The sequence below is a fragment of the Pimephales promelas genome, chromosome 22, assembly GCF_988280905.1.
Source record: "Pimephales promelas chromosome 22, fPimPro1.hap1.1, whole genome shotgun sequence".
NCBI lineage: Eukaryota > Metazoa > Chordata > Actinopteri > Cypriniformes > Leuciscidae > Pimephales > Pimephales promelas.
In genome coordinates, this window is record NC_142790.1 from 8,391,129 (window position 1) to 8,405,920 (window position 14,792).

The 14,792-nt window shown below is 39.9% G+C and overlaps 2 protein-coding genes and 1 long non-coding RNA gene across 4 annotated transcripts; 1 reads left to right on the forward strand and 2 right to left on the reverse strand.

Moving 5' to 3' along the window:
• Positions 1 to 2,351: 2,351 nt before the first annotated feature.
• On the reverse strand, positions 2,352 to 3,721 carry LOC120476122 (uncharacterized). The gene is made up of 5 exons (XM_039667081.2): positions 3,685 to 3,721; positions 3,101 to 3,585; positions 2,893 to 2,969; positions 2,529 to 2,706; positions 2,352 to 2,432 (listed from the first exon to the last, which is right to left on the reverse strand). Exons 2-5 carry the CDS (start codon positions 3,506 to 3,508, stop codon positions 2,352 to 2,354), a joined length of 744 nt encoding a protein of 247 aa, XP_039523015.2. The 5' UTR covers positions 3,509 to 3,585; positions 3,685 to 3,721.
• A 1,511-nt stretch (positions 3,722 to 5,232) lies between these two features.
• Positions 5,233 to 6,663, forward strand: LOC148969526 (uncharacterized). Of its 2 annotated transcripts, XR_016149329.1 has the most exons (4): positions 5,233 to 5,412; positions 6,013 to 6,083; positions 6,318 to 6,369; positions 6,612 to 6,663. It is a non-coding gene; the product is annotated as an uncharacterized LOC148969526 (long non-coding RNA). The 2 variants fall into 2 exon arrangements; XR_016149328.1 differs by lacking the exon at positions 6,318 to 6,369 and having other exon boundaries at positions 6,612 to 6,654.
• Positions 6,664 to 11,050: 4,387 nt separating this feature from the next.
• On the reverse strand, positions 11,051 to 13,594 carry LOC148969527 (uncharacterized). Its single transcript, XM_089125414.1, has 2 exons — positions 13,496 to 13,594; positions 11,051 to 11,800 (listed from the first exon to the last, which is right to left on the reverse strand). The coding sequence occupies exons 1-2, from the start codon at positions 13,592 to 13,594 to the stop codon at positions 11,051 to 11,053; spliced, it is 849 nt and encodes a 282-aa protein (XP_088981540.1).
• Positions 13,595 to 14,792: the final 1,198 nt, after the last annotated feature.

Below are 14,792 nucleotides of genomic sequence, written 5' to 3' on the forward strand. Positions count from 1 at the left end.
GAACCAATCATTCCGAGATGTAGGCATGTAGATGCAAAAGAAAAATCTTTGATTGAAGAATTGCTCAAGGAATACAGTGGTAGTTTAATTAATTCCTCTAATTGACTGTACACCTCACATGAAGCATGCACTGGATTCAGTCAACAACTGGTGGATGCAGTTTTGGACCATTGTCAACACATATTTGATCTGACATACATTACTGCTAACCTTCCCGTGTTTAGATTAGACCATGCAAGAGAGATTTTAATTATCATTAATGATGTTTTTGGTGATATGTGGATCTGCAAGGTGATTCAGGGAGATACTTAACTGATCCAGACCTTTATTTCAGTAACTACTTTGATGATGATGCTGTTGTTGAAGATGTACACAGGAGTCATGTCAGTAGCTCGGATTCTGAACAGTAAATTTGATTCTTGTGATGAGAAAGATCATGGTTGTGTTGGTGTAACATGTTTTAATAATTATCTTTTGTATTAAGTTTTTGTAGATAAATTTAAAAAATAAAAATCTTGAAATTCATACTTTGAAGTCCATCATTTTAGGGTTTTTTAATGTCTCATGTCTTACTATTCCAAAAAAAGGTCAATGTAATAAGTAAAATTTTACTATTTTGAAATACACAATTAACTACAGTAATTAAGAAGCAAGACATAATTTAAAAAATATGTTGTTTATTTAACATCTGCCAAAAAAAAATAATATTGAATTTAAAGTATTTACACTACAATTAAACAACGTCAATATAAATAGGGAGACTTAATGTATAGATGTTATTTACATATTTACTCCCTTTCTGTACCTAACACAAACTAAACACGTACATCAAATTTCAAAATAAACATTCTATGACAGCTTCAAAGCTGGACCATTATAAACCACTCAAGTAACTGTTTAAAGTGGCACAGACCTCCAGTCTTTCAGCCTGGCACGCATCCATTGCCATAAGTCCTTGTAATTGAGTTTGGACAGAATGTTTCTGTTAAAGTTAGGGAATGCAGAGAAATGTCTTCCCGGTTGGTGTTTGAAAACTTTGGTCTTCTTCAATACTTCTAGTACAGTTAGAATGTAGCTTTTGAGATCAGCTGCATGGTGGATGCCACTTGGCTGGGTTAGCTGGAGCTCTCTGTCTGCTGTGTCCATTAGGTTTTTTAATACACCAGCAGATCTGCTGACCCTATCAGCTGTTTGCTCTGTAAGGTTAGTGCCTTTGTTCCTCAAAAAAGATTTAAGAAAGTTGTTGAGGTGCTCGAGGTGCAGATCAAGTGGTATATTTTTTCCTTTACCACCGCTGTTGTTCCAGAATCGGTTCCAGGTTAGATCATGTGCAACCCGAGGGGACAGTGTTGCATTGACTTGTACTGTTAGAAGAAAAGTGCTGTATGCATATTGAGTGTGCCCGTAAGCCTTGTAAATCAGTAGTGCCACCTTGTACAGCCTCAACATGCGCTCCCCATCTCCCTCTTTCACTGCATCCAACATATCAAAAAGCAGAAATCCAAAGCTAAGCCTAGCCTCAGTATGCTCTTTTTTGTAGTCCCTCAAACAAAAAGACGCAGGGTCAACAACTGGCGTAGAAGCCACCACAAGACTGTGGACTTTCTTCTCGTGGGTCTCTCTGGCTTTTTTATAAATGAACACTTTGGTGCAACCAGGCTCACGACAATTGAGCATCTCCTTCTCAGCGTGTTGTGCTCTAGCCGCTTCAGTAATGGATGTAGCCTTGATGGATGTGGTCTGGTGGTATTATCCCTTCAGGGGTGGCTGTGCCAAAAAAACAAACAAACAAACAATTAAATTATATCTGCACAAAAAAAAAATAATATAATTTGACTCCTTAATTTTATTCTTTTTAACGCAATACAGTAAACAAACCTGTGACATCATCCAAATGGAAATGTTCCATTGCTGCCGCAAGGAAAAGTGCTGTTGTGTCAATTTGCACAAACTGTTTATATGCGTTGTATGCAGAATGTGGTCCTTTTTTCGCATTGCTGCATCTGTAAATCACATAGAAATTATTGATATGGCGAATGAAACATGTCCTCAAAAGAGAAAATTCATGGTTCCTAAATTGCTAACAGCGTGTTTTATTATTAGGAATAATAAACCCATTTTCCCTTAAACGACCATCGGAAAGCAGCCGAATTCATGGTGGCTGTCCTTTTCCAGAAAATAGAACACAGTTCATACATCGCCGCCAAATTCATGGTTGGCAAAGATCATCTTTATGGTAGAGGTCCTTTGGAAACATGTAGAGAGAAATGAATTTTTGAATAAGATACACAGTAATGACTGAAAATATTACCATAATATGAAGACACTTCTTTTTCTTTTTTTGCTAAATTTTACCTCAAGAGATTCATGTTTGCTAGTATTGTGCCATGGTCTTTCGCAGATGCTTCGTTAAAGAAGATCTGATGATATATCTGTAATGCATAACATAATTCAACTATGAACCAGTCCTTATACAAATCACAATACTGTATGAGGGTGCATATAGTCAATTATTAAAGTATACTGACCTCAAACAGATTTCTAATCGCATGCCAGTCTTCAAATTTGAAAACGAGGCCTTCCAGGCGGTCCTCCTCTGTCTCCCCATCAGCAAACGCCAGCTGGATATTACGGCAATTGCCCTCCGTGAGCCTGTCACCACCGACCAAAATCTTCTCAAAGCCATCAGGACATCTTGGCACATACCTAAAAAGAAGTTACATTAGAATAACAATTTTAAACACTAACATCAAATACTCTTATATGGATTTTGACTAGTTACAAACGAAAAGGATATTTTTCACTAATGCTTTACGTCAATGGACAAGTCCAATACATGTATAGATAACTATCCTAGGACACCAAAAGAAATTATTAATCTTGCATATTTACTCCCTTTGAAGGTGCTGGAGCACATCCACCAAGTCTGAAGTTTTTGTTTCATCCTTGAATAGAAGTCCAAGGGGGTACTACAAAGAGTAATATGAAAAATAATTGTTTATGTGTGAGAAGTTAATTTTTTTTTTTAATTTTTACTTTTTTTGTAATGTGAAATTATAACAAAAATAAATTATTTCATATCTAAGGACAATAAACCTACATGAGTGGATGGCTGGGCCATTTCTTCGGAGAACTGGTGGAGGATGTAGTGAACAACCACACTGGAAAGGGTCTTGAATGAATCCAAATAAGTTGTCAGGATTCGGCTACCCAAAACAACGAATTCCCGACGCATACTGGCTTGTGTGTTTGGTCCAGGAAGTGAATTTCCGAGATCATATTCCATCAAAGAATTAGCTGGTTTCAGCTTGTCGAGGTGTAGTGAAGTAACTCTGTTGATGACACACATGTGGTTGATCCAGTGTATTGACCTATTGGTTTGGCTGGTAGACTGATGATGTGTCTGAATGAAAAAGTCAAGGTTATCAAATATGATTGAGTAGGTTTGAGGTGCTGATGACGTTGTAAGTGCTGAGGCAGACAATGGAGTAACACCCAAATCTGCCATGTCTTGGTCTGACAGTCTACTGAATGTGAAGACATCAACAGCTTCCCCCTCATTGGTTGGTTGATCACCGGTCTCTGCTGTGTTGAAAAAATGAATCAAGTTAGTTATAATATTAGCAATTAAAAATGCATATTTTACAGAAAAAAATAACTAAAGGTTACATTAAATAGACTCACCTGATAAGGACAGTTCTTCAAGGCTTCGTTGAATTGTCTTATCCCAGCAAACATGCCAATGCGGGCCCACTGTGGGTAAGTGTGGGTTTTCTGTGGGACAGTGTGGGCAAGGGCAAACCCTTTGGGGCCCCATCTGGGCTTGCTGAGGGCAAGCCCACAGTGGGCTTTCCCACAGAAACCCCTCAAGGGCCCCTAGTGGGTTAGCCCATGTGGGGCCCATAGCAGTTTTGCCCATTTGGGCCCCCATGAGGGTTTACTGTGGGCAACCCACTGTGGGTTTGCCCAAAGAAAACCCACAAGGGCCCCCAGTGGGTTGGCCCATGCGGGGCCCATAGCAGATTTGTCCATTTGGGCCCCCATGAGGGTTTACTGTGGGCAACCCACTGTGGGTTTGCCCACAGAAAACCCACAAGGGCCCCCAGTGGGTTAGCCCATGCGGGGCCCATATCAGATTTGTCCATTTGGGCCCCCATGAGGGTTTACTGTGGGCAACCCACTGTGGGCTTGCCCACAGAAAACCCACAAGGGCCCCCAGTGGGTTAGCCCATGCGGGGCCCATAGCAGATTTGTCCATTTGGGCCCCCATGAGGGTTTACTGTGGGCAACCCACTGTGGGCTTGCCCACAGAAAACCCACAAGGGCCCCCAGTGGGTTAGCCCATGCGGGGCCCATAGCAGATTTGTCCATTTGCGCCCCCATGAGGGTTTTCTGTGGGCAACCCACTGTGGGTTTGCCCACAGAAAACCCACACAGGCCCCCAGTGGGTTAGCCCATACGGGGCCCATAGCTGTTTTTCACTATGGGGCCCCCATGAGGGTTTACTGTGGGCAACCCACTGTGGGTTTGCCCACAGAAAACCCACATGGGGCCCCAGGCAGTTAGCCCATGCAAAGTTAAGTTGTTTAACAGTCAAAAGTTTTAACATTAGAAGGTTTAATATTAGAAGCTTAATCAAACTATTTAACGATCCTGTGAAATGTCAGTCCATAATTAACTAAAACTGCATATAATGGATTATGAGCATGTGCATTTAAAAACAAATTTTTGACTTATAAAAAATTATAAAAAAATATAGATGTAACTATATATTGTAATGCGGTAGGTCTTAATGAGTCTTTATAAATATATTTATAGAATTGTAATATTGCTCATAAATAAGTAGAAATGGTGCTATAATTCATTATAAGTATGGACTGCACAGAAAGTGTTACCACATTTATTAAATAAAATTAACTTATTTGTCACAATAAAAACAATACAATGGTTTACATATATGTTTTGGTATTCATCAGTGATGGATATTTATCATAATATTATATTATTTATACTATTGATATATAACATATATTATTGATACTAATAAATAGGCCTACATCACTGATGTAACGACTGAGCCCAATCAGACACAAACGAAACTGCGACGTCACTGGACGTAATTTCATTACCAACTTTCATTTATATAAAGCATTTTAGTGCTTTCATATTCTAATGAAAAAAATAATATTACATTGGTCATAGAAATACATGTTATAATTCTAGATGTTTAAATGCTGCGTGCCTTTTGAATTGATATGATTTCAACGCGCGTGCGCGTGCCAGTCGCATTCAAAGTTGTCCGATTCAAAGACAGGAGCGCACGCGAGCAGATGGGAACCATGGAAACGAGGAAACCTCTTCAACTGACAAACAGCAAAAAATAGCGTCTCTCTGTTTTTCCACTGCTTTCAGGTAAGTTTAGTTAACAAAATCACACAAATAATACATACAAACGTTCCTGACACCTTTCTTACGTATAATTGATACGCTTCTGTTGAATATTTTACTTTGTAGAAAAGGTTTTGAGTATTCGAAAAAGTCCGTTAGCATCTCAACTGTTTTCAGAATAGGTAACGTTAAAGTTAAGTTAACGTTAGCTCTTGTTTTGCATAAGTTTGGGGTTTTAACCACATCTTTGTGTTGATAACAGTTTTTGATAGTTTTGTTTTGCTGGTAATTTGTCAATGGGTTATTGGAAATTAGCTAATTGCTAGCTAGCCTGAAAGAATTCACACTGTAACGTACTGTTGATCAGTGACGTCACTTACAAAGATTGATAATAAAAGTGATTTCAGAAGGGACAGAAAAAAACCTCCACAACAAAGGAGGAATTATTGTTTCATGATAATAATTTCATATGCATTTCTTGCACAATATATTACGTTAAGATTTTATATATATTCTTTTTCTCTTTTCTGCATTGCATCTCTAGCTTGATTCCTTGTAATAAACCCTTTCTATTGCAAATCCTATGTATGTTGGCTCTGTGACACATTGCATGTTATTTTCTAGTCTAGAAAATCATCATGATGTCCTGCTACAGCCCTGTCCCAAGACAACCTCCACGGCTATGAACTCGACTAGTAAGCAAAACTTCAATCATACTGTTCAAAAGTTTGGGGTCTGTAGGATTTATGCTTTTTAATGAAGTCTCACGCTCATTAACCCCAGTTTTTTTTTTCCAGTGATATTGTCCTTGAGAAGCCTGTAGGCTAAATAATAGCTGGCAAAATAATATGTTATAATGGTCATAAGTTATAATAATTAATTTAACTATTATGATAACAGGATATCATGGTCATTGGTATATTCTCTAGGTGTGTTTTTAATTATGTTGGCCAATGAGACACCATACTGTCCAGCGCTAAGGTATTTATTTATTTTCATGTATTTTTGTTTAATGATAAATACTAAAGTTCTTTTAACTTTTAAATGCTGAATTCAGGGGGTCAACAACTTTAGGCACGCAAGTTATTTTTCACTGATATCTGGCCAGTTTACTCATGGCTCATATTCTTAGCCTTTAAATGTTTGAATTTAAATCCACAATGCAATATCAGGGGGTAAAGATATCATTAGAGTTTCTAAAGTTACTATGCTCTTGTTACCAGATGAGATATCATTTGACCCTGTGATTCTTCAGGACCAGATCTTCTTGATGCCATCCACACCCAGTACATGACAAAGGTGAGTTTCACAATAGCTGCCACTACCACAAACCAAGAGACCGAACACAACAGGCCTTCATCCATAAGAACTCACCCATACGTTGGGATAGTAACCAAAACCCGGTATTAAACATTAAACGGCCCCTGGGGCCAAATTAAAGGACAACTCCAGTCAATTTTAACATTGAGCTAATTTTTTTTTGTACATTTGGAGTGCTGTCAGTACAGACAAAAATCGGTGTTGCCTACACTGTGTTATCATCTTTTTAAAATTCGCACCCTGCTGACTACAATGGGGCATGGTCTAAACCTGCTTTTAGCCTCTTAACATCCTTGATTTGTCATTACGAGTGTACAGCCATGTGAGTGGTGTTATTAAGAGTGACCACGGTCAATCTGACTGCAGTAGATATGAAAGATATTAATAAAAATGATGTTAATTCAGCCAGCGCACATACCTCTATTTGCTTCCTGTTTTCTGTCGATGCCCACAGTAGTCGATTGTCGATCTCACACGCGAGTTCATTTATATCGTCTCAAACCTACCACTGTGTGGTGTTCTGAGAATATCAGCTCAAATGGATAGTTCATCCGAATCAGATGTTGAACACAGAGAGGTTTGAGATGATATTCACTTATGATCGCGCGCGTGAACTCGACAATCGACTACTGTGGGCTTCGCCCGAAAACAGGAAACAAATAGAGGTATGTGCGCTGGCTGAATTAACATCATTTTTATTAATATCTTTCATATCTGGGTGATTCTTCAATTGGGGGCTATTTTGCCATCTTAGATTTTGATTAATGAAATTTGGTTAAATTTTGTTAGAATTATGTCAAGACAATGTTTACATGTTTTGATGTAAAGATATAATAATGGCCGCAACTGAGCTTAAATATTATTTGAGTATTTTATATCTATTTGTCAACTGGCACTTCAAAATGTCATTCCCATCACAACATCAAAAAGTCTTATAACGCACAGAATGTATCAAGGAGATCATTTAAACTCATTTATCTTGCAAATAGTTTTAACCTTTAACAATGCGTATAAAAAACAAAATGTTTCCACTCAGCGAATTACGGATATTTTCTTGTTCTTACCATAAAAAAGTATTTTTCTGTGTTCGTCAAAGCACACTTTTGTTTAATTTCTGGAAAATTAATTTTAGATGTTTTTTCTTTGAATAGGTGAATGAGTATTTTATTAGGCTTTTCATGTAGCACCTCAGGATTGAACATAAAACATTTTTAAAGGTACATTTGCTGTAAATTAAGCAATGTGGCGGTAATGACATACTGTTCTGGTAATGACATAGTGTTTTGGTAATGACATAAATGAAAAGTGCACTGATACGTAAAGCAAATTTAAAGGCTTAAAATAATGACTTTTGGTGAGTGTTGTTAAAAGAAATCACCCTGGTTGCGTATGCAACCCACCGTTCCCTGAAGGAGGGAACGGAGGACGTTGTCGACTGTTGACTGAATGGGGATCGCGCCAGAGAGCCTATGTTCTTCGAGTACTATTGAACGAGCCAATGTAATTGGCGTGCGTGATTTGCATCACACACTCCCGTCACTGTAGGGACCGCAACGTATGGACCCAGCCTAACACAGGTTCCACACTGCTTATGAGTGGTAGGCCTAACACCGTCGAGCTGGTACTGTGTAGTGGAAAAATGCCTTAAAGTGTGAGATTACTTTAAGCTTTCCTGTTTCTTTTCTTCTTTTGTATCTTTCTTTTTCTCTGTAAACATACTGCTGATATTTTACAGGATCTCCCTTCAATTTTTTTCTATAATCTCTAGACCTTTCTGTTGATTTCTTGGAAGCCATTCTGGTTAAAAAAATTAGAAAAAATTGTTTTATGAAGTAAGACCTATCACTTAAGTTTCACTGTAAAACCACAGTATTATGCTTCTTTAACTTAATTAATAAACACACAATATGATATAGATAGTGACACGGAACATGTCATTACCACCATCACTTGTCATTACCATCACAACAAGTTGTGTGTTGGTAATGACGTGTTGCGGTAATGATATTTTTAATTTGTTTCAGGAAAAAAAGATGCTAGGTCATGGTTTTGCTAACATTACTCAACAGCTAGTACAAAAAACTTTAAATACACATAAATCACGTGAATGTATATATAAATGTATCAAAATATTGCTGCTACAACATTTATGGTAATGACGCTGAATAAGTCTACTCCATGATCAGAAAGAATTCAAGATTAAATAACTTACTTTTTCAGACATCAAATTTCACTGTTCTTTCATGGCTGACATGTGCTCCACTTCTAGTCTTCATTTCCATGGTTACGGCATAAACAAGTCTCACCCTCAGAAATATCCTTGTTGTAATTATAGACTGTTGCGGTAATGACAGTATTGTTGTGGACAATACTAAATTGTTAAAAATATTCACAAATTGCACAGATATTAACCCGAATTATGCATCAAGTGCCTTTTAAAGTTACTGTTTAAACATATATTGTAATTGTTTAATGAACTGATTACATTTTATCACATTTTCAGAGCAGACAAGTTTTGAAGTCTGGGTTGGGGACAAGGCCTGAATAGCCAAATATTAGTGATGAAAATAATTTTAAAAATGGAAATCATACTGATTTTTGTGTATAACATTTTTTCGTGGTACAACAAATATAATTTTAAATAACTAAACTGTTTATTTTATAATATTGTATTTTTAACATGAATGTATAACCTGGGGACATAAAAGTTCCCCTAATTGAAGAATCACCCATCTATTAACCGTGGTCACTCTTAATAACACCACTCACATAGCTGTGCACTTGTAATGACAAATCATTACGAGTACAAAAAAAATAATTACAAGCTTTTTTTAAGGAACACCGCAGTATCGATAAGCCCAGGTGTTATCAGTTCTGTCTTGCAAATTCTGTGAGGATTAGGAGGGGTATTTTAAACAGTCTTCATACAACATGTTTTTCAGGCTGGTGGTTGTTTGTAATTTTAAATTTAAATTTTAATAAGTAGGGAGAAAATAAAAACCTTTATTAAACATTTATTAAACGCATGTTAATGTTTTCTAAATGATTAGTTAATCATTAACTAAACAATTGTAAATTATTTATAACTGAATCTACAAAACATACAATAATTAACATCACTTATAAACATTTATGAAACGCATAATCATGTTTCATAAAAAATAAGTTAATCATTTACTAATCACTTGTAAATGACTTGTAACAGAATTAACAAAACATACATAAAATGTTAGTATATCAATTGCTAATCATTTATGAATGTTTTGTAAAAGCTTAGTTCATCATTAACCAACCAAAATGACTTACAACTAAATGTTATTATAAACCGCAGCTCTCTCATTGACCTATTCAGTCATTCTCTTAGTTGAGCATTTATAAATAGCACCTGGAACAATCAGAAGATGTTTCCTCATTCAAAGTGCAGGTTGAAAACTTTCTTAGGTTGAAATGGCTCAACAGTACAACCCTTATTTTGTTTTTAACATTTGTATTTCAATTGATCCTTTCTCACTTAGATGCTGTGACAAAAAGCAGTCAAGCCACTGCATGTGATGTGGAAGCCTCTATGAAGACATGGCTCCGTAATCCCTGGGACAGAGATGGGGACGGCAAGGAAGGGCCAGAACTGCAGAAATACCTACTGTTGCCCCTGAGGGTGTAATATGGGTGTACCTACTCTGTGTGCTCAAACTTTGCAACTGCACCCACAGTGTGCCCACATCCAGCCTGCTATAATTTGTGTGGGCCAGCCCAAAGTCAGCCCACACTTTGGGCTGGCCCACGGTAAGTAGAGTGGGCCCCGATTGGAGCCAGTTGTGGGCCCACAGCAAACCCTTATAGGGGCCCATTTAGGGCCATTGCAGGCAGCCCACTGTGGGCCCACAACTGGCCCCAATGGGGGCCCACTCTACTTACCGTGGGCCTGCCCATAGTCAGCCCACACTTTTGGGCTGTCCCACTGGGGCCCCACCTGGGTCCCGAAGTGTGGGGCCCACACGTGCCCCGCATTTCACGCCGGTCTCTGGGCCCACAGTGGGCTGCCCACAATGGCTCCACATGGGCCCCTATAAGGGTTTGTCGTGGGCCCACAACTGGCCCCAATGGGGTCCACTCTACTTACTGTGGGCCTGCCCACAGTCAGCCCACACTTGTGGGCTGTCCCACTAGGGCCCCACCTGGGTCCCGAAGTGTGGGGCCCACACGTGCCCCGCATTTCACGCCGGTATCTGGGCCCACAGTGGGCTGCCCGCAATGGCCCCACATCGGCCCCTATAAGGGTTGACCATGGGCCCACAACTGGCCCCAATGGGGTCCACTCTACTTACTGTGGGCCTGCCCACAGTCAGCCCACATTTGTGGGCTGTCCCACTGGGGCCCCACCTGGGTCCCGAAGTGTGGGGCCCACACGTGCCCCGCATTTCACGCCGGTATCTGGGCCCACAGTGGGCTGCCCGCAAGGGCCCCATTCGGGCCCCAAAGAAGCTTGTTTGCTGGGATCTTGCTCATCTGTGCTTTTTTGATTCAGAAATGATTCCAAGTCCCCTTTTAAGGACATCAATGGAAGATTACAGTACTGGGCCATTTCTTTTTGTTTGCCAACTGCATTTAAATGTGTTGTGGAGATGCCCATTTTTGCAAGTCTTTGAAAAACTGCCTTTTTGGCCCCTCCATACAATAAAACTGAATTAATGTAATATGACAGAGCTGACAAATTGGGTTGTCTTCCTCTCAAAGCTATTGAGGCTGCAGCACAAGTGTGTGGGAGAGAGTTTTTGGTGATTTTAGAAATAATGCTGAACAGGAAAGGGGTCAGCCGCTTCAGGTCAGCATGTAACTCCATAAATGAAAATGATTGTAGGTCTTGAGCACTTGATCTCCACAGCATAAATTGGTTGTGTTGGTTACAAAGGGTCACACAGTCAGACTCCACTATATCCAACACACTGGCTTGTAAATGGTTCATCACCTCACTATTTTTTGACATAAGATTGGCAGCTCTAGCAAAATTTCTTTTTGCCAAATTCTCAACAATGCCAGCTATGTCAGATTGGCATGTCAGTGTTTTTTTCTCGAACTCGTATTTGATCACAACCTGAAATAACAACAAAAGGGTAATCAAACATTAATATTTAATCTGAAAATCTTACTTTCAACTTATGATTATACATATAGTATTAGGTCTATGGATATGCTAATTGGAGGGGGATGGGTTATACAACAGTTAGCTTTACAGGCTCTTTCCCCTCTAATACCAAAATAATAAACAAGGGCATAGGCACGCAAAGTCACACGTAAATAAGACATTAAACATGCGTGTGTCTAAAGGATAGCCTATCTTACAGAGTATAGTAGGACCAGGCAATCTCATAGTGACACTACAGACAGATACGATAGTAATGCAACATTCATTTGCTTAAATTAACGCTAGCTGTCTTTTACTGAGGGTGCAGTTCGCAGACTCCTAGTTAGACGACGTTTTGACATATACTAACTTCAATAATTATAAAAAAAAATCACATATATGCTTATATCAGTTAATATCACAAAAGACAAAACAGCATAACATAGACTTCCATATAAACAACATCGGGTTTAGTTTCCCTACCTCGGTCACACTGTTTCTCAATGGCATTTCAGTAGATTTTCTGGACTTTTTCACGGCCCTTGGAGTTTTAGAGGGTGTGGGCTCCCTATCTCTCTTGTCAGAGGAACTTGCATCTCCCCCCTGGCATGTCTCCGTCGTCTCCTCGTTCTTCCACCGTTTAAATGTTTCAGTATCGCGCAGTAGCCTGGTGATCAATGTACTACATTTGCGGCAGATCCGAAACGACCGCAGCGGCGTATTTTGAATGGTTAGACTCAGCTTCGACAATTGAATTAAGACATCCCTGTCCTTAGAGTCAAATAGACATTTAGAATGAATAATAGTTCCTTGAACTCTTAAATTAGAGTGACAAAACCTGCAGCACTCATTGACAGACATCTTTTTCTAAACATTATCCTCTGATCATTCCGAGTCTGACTTGTGATTTCCGGCCGGTTTCGGCGCATAACATACGTCACGACCAGACGTTAGCGATTGGCTATGGCAGATCCTGAGTGACTTTGGGCAGATCCAATAATTTTGAACTTTAACAGAGAACCCGCCTACAAGGAAGTAAACGATTCTCTATTGAGAGATGCCAGACTCTCTGTACAAATGAAATGTATGTACGAGAGTCTGGTAGAACCAGGCTAGCACCGGATTATGAGGCGCATAAGATACTGCAGTCACACGTTTGACTGGGTTTGCGACTTTGCGTTATGCATCAACTAGATGTGCTAAAGGGAATGTAGTGCGCGGCGCCGGAGCTGGTGAGGCGTTTATTAGCTAGTGTGAGCGCGCTGGGGCGTGCACGTAACTTTCGCAGCCTGGTCTCATAGCGGCGGCTCGTCAGCAACAGCTGGCTGTTATGAATGAGAGTGAGACGACCCGGTTACTATGAACGGGGAGCGCTTTATGAACGTTCTATGACACGCAAGTAGCGCCGGGGGCAGTGTGTCTGTTAAGAGTGAGCGCTTGTGAGCGGGAGACACACATAACCTGATTTATACGAGGTTGAACTGGCCGTGTGACAAAGCAGACATAAGATGGACACGAGCGCGAGTTCGCGAGCGAATTTAATAACGCGGGGCGTTGTTAACTAATTGTTCCACATATAAGGATTATAAGGCACATTGTCGTTTTTTAAAGAGATTGAAGGCTTTTAAATTCGCCTTATATTGCGGAAAATACAGTAAATCTTACCGAGTCAAACTCCGTTTTATTCAACTGTCCGACGTGCTTTCCTTTTAAATGTTCGCGCATCACCGAGGTGCTGCCGTGATAGCAAGGACTGCTTTTCATGATACAGGCAACCTTTTTATTCACCGTATCCAGGCTAAAATGCTCTCAAACTTTAGATGTTTTGGTATGTGCAGCTGCTGCGTTGGACACTGCCATTTCTGTATGTTATCGCTCAGCAGAGAAGTGAGTGTGCTCGGTCGAAAAAAAAAACTTGTCTGGCGACAATTCGACAATGAAATTCATTGTCGACAATTTCTATTATCGATTTTTGTCGACAACGTCGACGAATCGTTGCAGCCCTAGTTAAGGCCCACCTGCGACTGTTACTTGCCAGGTCGAGAAAGTAGTAGCCCCTTCCATTGTGATTGTGCGGAAGAAATGTGGTGGCCTACGTATGTGTGTGGTATACAGACAGCTCAAAAGTAGGACCAGAAAGGATGCCTTCCCTCTCCCCCACATCGAGGAGTCTTTGGATGCTTTATCAGGGGCTCAGTGGTTCTCCACGCTGGACTTGGCTAGCGGTTATAACCAGGTACCTGTGACCGAACAAGATTGTCCAAAGACTGCCTTTTGCACGCCTTTTGGGTTATTTGAATTTAACCGTATGGCCTTTGGACTGTGTAACGCCCCAAGCACTTTTCAACGACTGATGGAGAGAATGTTTGGAGCGCAGCATTGCCAGTCCCTTTTACTTTACTGGCGCCGTTTGATTCATAAACAATATTTATATTTAATATTTATATTTAAACAATATGAATGTAAGCCAGAGGAGAACTGGCCCCCGACTGAGCCTGGGTTCTCCCAAGGTTTTTTCTCCATCCAATCTGATGGAGTTTGGTTCCTTGCCACTGTCGCCTTGCTTTTGGCTTGCTTTGAGCTTGCTCAGTTGGGGTTATTTAGTGTTTAGCAATGTTGTTGATCTGTGTTGTGCTACTTTCATGTTATCACTGTGAAGCTGCTTTGATACAATCTGTATTGTGAAAAGCGCTATATAAATAAATGTGACTTGACTTGACTTGACTTTATCTGGACGACATAATTGTTTTTTCTTCTAGTGTTGAAGATCATATAAACCGTCTGGATCTAGTGTTGAGCCGTTTAAGGAAAAAAGGTCTGAAAGCAAAGCTGGAGAAGTGCTGTTTTTTCAAGAAAGAAGTCCAATATCTGGGCCATCTTGTCTCCCGTGAAGGTGTATCCACTGACCCAGCCAAGGTGTCCGCAGTGGCTAAGTGGCCTCGTCCCACCACCATGTCTGAAT